General features: G+C 37.7%; 1 protein-coding gene across 1 annotated transcript; it reads right to left on the bottom strand.

The window, feature by feature from the left end:
• Window positions 1-1319: 1319 nt before the first annotated feature.
• LOC139130292 (B-box type zinc finger protein ncl-1-like) lies at window positions 1320-2180 on the bottom strand. The gene has a single exon (XM_070696045.1). The coding sequence runs from the start codon at window positions 2178-2180 to the stop codon at window positions 1320-1322; it is 861 nt and encodes a 286-aa protein (XP_070552146.1).
• Window positions 2181-2461: the final 281 nt, after the last annotated feature.

Raw genomic sequence — 2461 nt, 5'->3', positions numbered from 1 at the left:
AACAATTCATTTTTTAAATATAGACCAATGGTTTACTCTATCAAAAGCCTCTCTGGCATCCAGAAAGCAAGAGAAATCTGGCAAAGTCTGTCTCTTATACAGGTCAATAATCTCCTCTTAAATAAAAATACACATATCAGTGGAGTGATTCCTCTTAAAGCCGAACTAAAAGTCATAAGTATTTATCTGTCACTACGGGACAAGATGCAAAGTTCAAACAACTTGAACACAACTGTAACAAGAGCGATTGGTCTATAGCTTTAAACTGATGTTACATCGTTCGTTTTGTTCTTGACTATTGGAACAATTAATGCCTGCATAAATATGTCTGGTAAGTATCCGTGAACAAAACTGCTGTGAAACACAAATTTAACAAAACAAATCAACGATAATTTGCATAAATAGGATGCTCAGAATAGATGCCATCTTTATCAGCAGATTTACCCTTATCTAATTTACTTACTGAAGTGCATAACGTCAGCAGGTGTAACAATCATTTCTTCCAAAAAATGATCACCTGTATAATGGCTGTCATAATATGATTCTTATTTTGCCAGCTATACACCGAGTTCAGGAGAGACTCATAGTGGCCATTGCACCAGCTACAATAGTGGGTAAAACATTCTCTTTGTTTGAGTATGTCCGGGCACTTACACAGTTCAACAGTTTGCGAAAATCTCTCTGTGAGAGGTGACGAGCCATTTCGTTTTCCCTCGCCATTTGCTCGTTTCTCCTACAAGCTCTCAGAGCCAACTTAAATTTTGCACGAGTTTTGCGCATCAAATCAAACAAAGGATCTTCACGGGGCTTCCAATTGATGACCCAAAGTTAAAGGCTTCGCGTGCAATATTATGGTAGTCACAGACTTGGTCATTCAGCCTGGTATTTCGTGAGGAGCTGGAAAATGGTATGGTATTCTCAGCAGCCGACTTTAGATGACTAACTTTGCAAAGGGAACACAATTCCTACCGATGAATAACATCTTTACACTTTGGGAAAGTTGTTAATTTTCACCAGAAATATACCTGCAGACTTGCAGACGTGCATGTTATAATGTTATGTCTGCTTCCATGTACGTTTGTGTACACTCGTGCAAACATCTGTAAAATTTAAAAAAATATTCTAACAAATATTTCACAGAATATTGCAACAATGTGTTTTCAGAAATACACAAGAAATATATAATTGCCTGAATTGACAGCAAAAATACACGTTTACAGCCTGCCGTTGCAATGAGGTGTGCAAAATTTGTCAGGAAATTTGTAGATTTTCACCAGAGGTATCCCTGCAGAGTTGACTTGATGTGGTGTCATGTCTGCTTATATGTACAGTAGTTTAGCATCGTGATTCTGTGTTACAACTAATCCAAATGGATTATCCTTACACAGTGCAATGTGATAAGATTCCTCTAACTGACCTTGACCTTTATAGCTGAGAAATTCACCATCACAATTGAAGTGAACCACTCTATGCCCATTGTAATCACAAACATATATGCCATCTTGTTGGTGATCAAAACATAAGCCACAGGGTCCCTCTAAATGTCCCTTGCCAATGGCTCTCATTCTTTGCATCTGGTGATTCAAAACATGAACACATTTCCTGCCAATATCTGATACAAAAATACATTTCTTATTCGCTATCAGATCCCAAGGCCGAAAGACTTGCCCTTTTTCAGTTCTTGCAATGTGCTCACCAGATTTATTATATTTTCTCACATATCCTTTGTTGTCACCAATGAATACTAAACCATCAGGACTCAAGCAGATACCAGTTGGATAAATTCCTTCTTTACGTCCAAAACAGTTTAAAATCTTGCTTTGTCCAGAACTCACCACAACTTGGTCATTCCCTCCATCACTCATAAAGTATGTGTCATTGCCTTCATCCACTGTGACATTCCATGGAATAAATGACTTTGGAAAGGCATGGAATTGTAGGATGAGATCACAGCAGAGTTTGATTGGGTCAATAACCTGAACTCTATGATTGTGTATATCACATATAACCCATTGACCGTTGTTCTTGATGTATATCCCTCTAGCCCCTCTAAGTTGTTCCGGCATAGATCCATACCCAAACACTTTTAGGACACTCTCCTTGACCGGATAGCCTTGGGAAAAAACATAAACAAGCTCAAAGGTCAGTTTGCACACTATAATTTCTTTGAAGTCAAACATTTTCTACTTCTAATGTTTACACAAACACATTGAACCATTAAAGATACAACTTCCTTACATCTTAATGTAGCTAACGCGTATCCATGGCAAGGTATTCACATTTTATTGGTGGAAATGCGATTTTCAGTACATAAGGTTAGTCACTGTATTGCTGATTAGCTCATGTTTTACAGTAGAGTTGCCTGGTTGTAAATTATTTTGTAGAGTTTTCATGTCAATCAGGCATACATGTCGATGTAACTCACATGTTTCCATGGCAACATATCTACGTTTTATTGGCG

Source organism: Ptychodera flava, chromosome 3, assembly GCF_041260155.1.
Source record: "Ptychodera flava strain L36383 chromosome 3, AS_Pfla_20210202, whole genome shotgun sequence".
Lineage (NCBI taxonomy): Eukaryota > Metazoa > Hemichordata > Enteropneusta > Ptychoderidae > Ptychodera > Ptychodera flava.
Note: the sequence above shows the minus strand (reverse complement) of the source record. Positions and strands in the feature narration are given on the sequence as shown.

Bases quoted from the DNA above. Each gene is read 5' to 3' on its own strand.
- LOC139130292 (XM_070696045.1), bottom strand. From the start codon at position 2,180: ATGTTTGACTTCAAAGAAATTATAGTGTGCAAACTGACCTTTGAGCTT.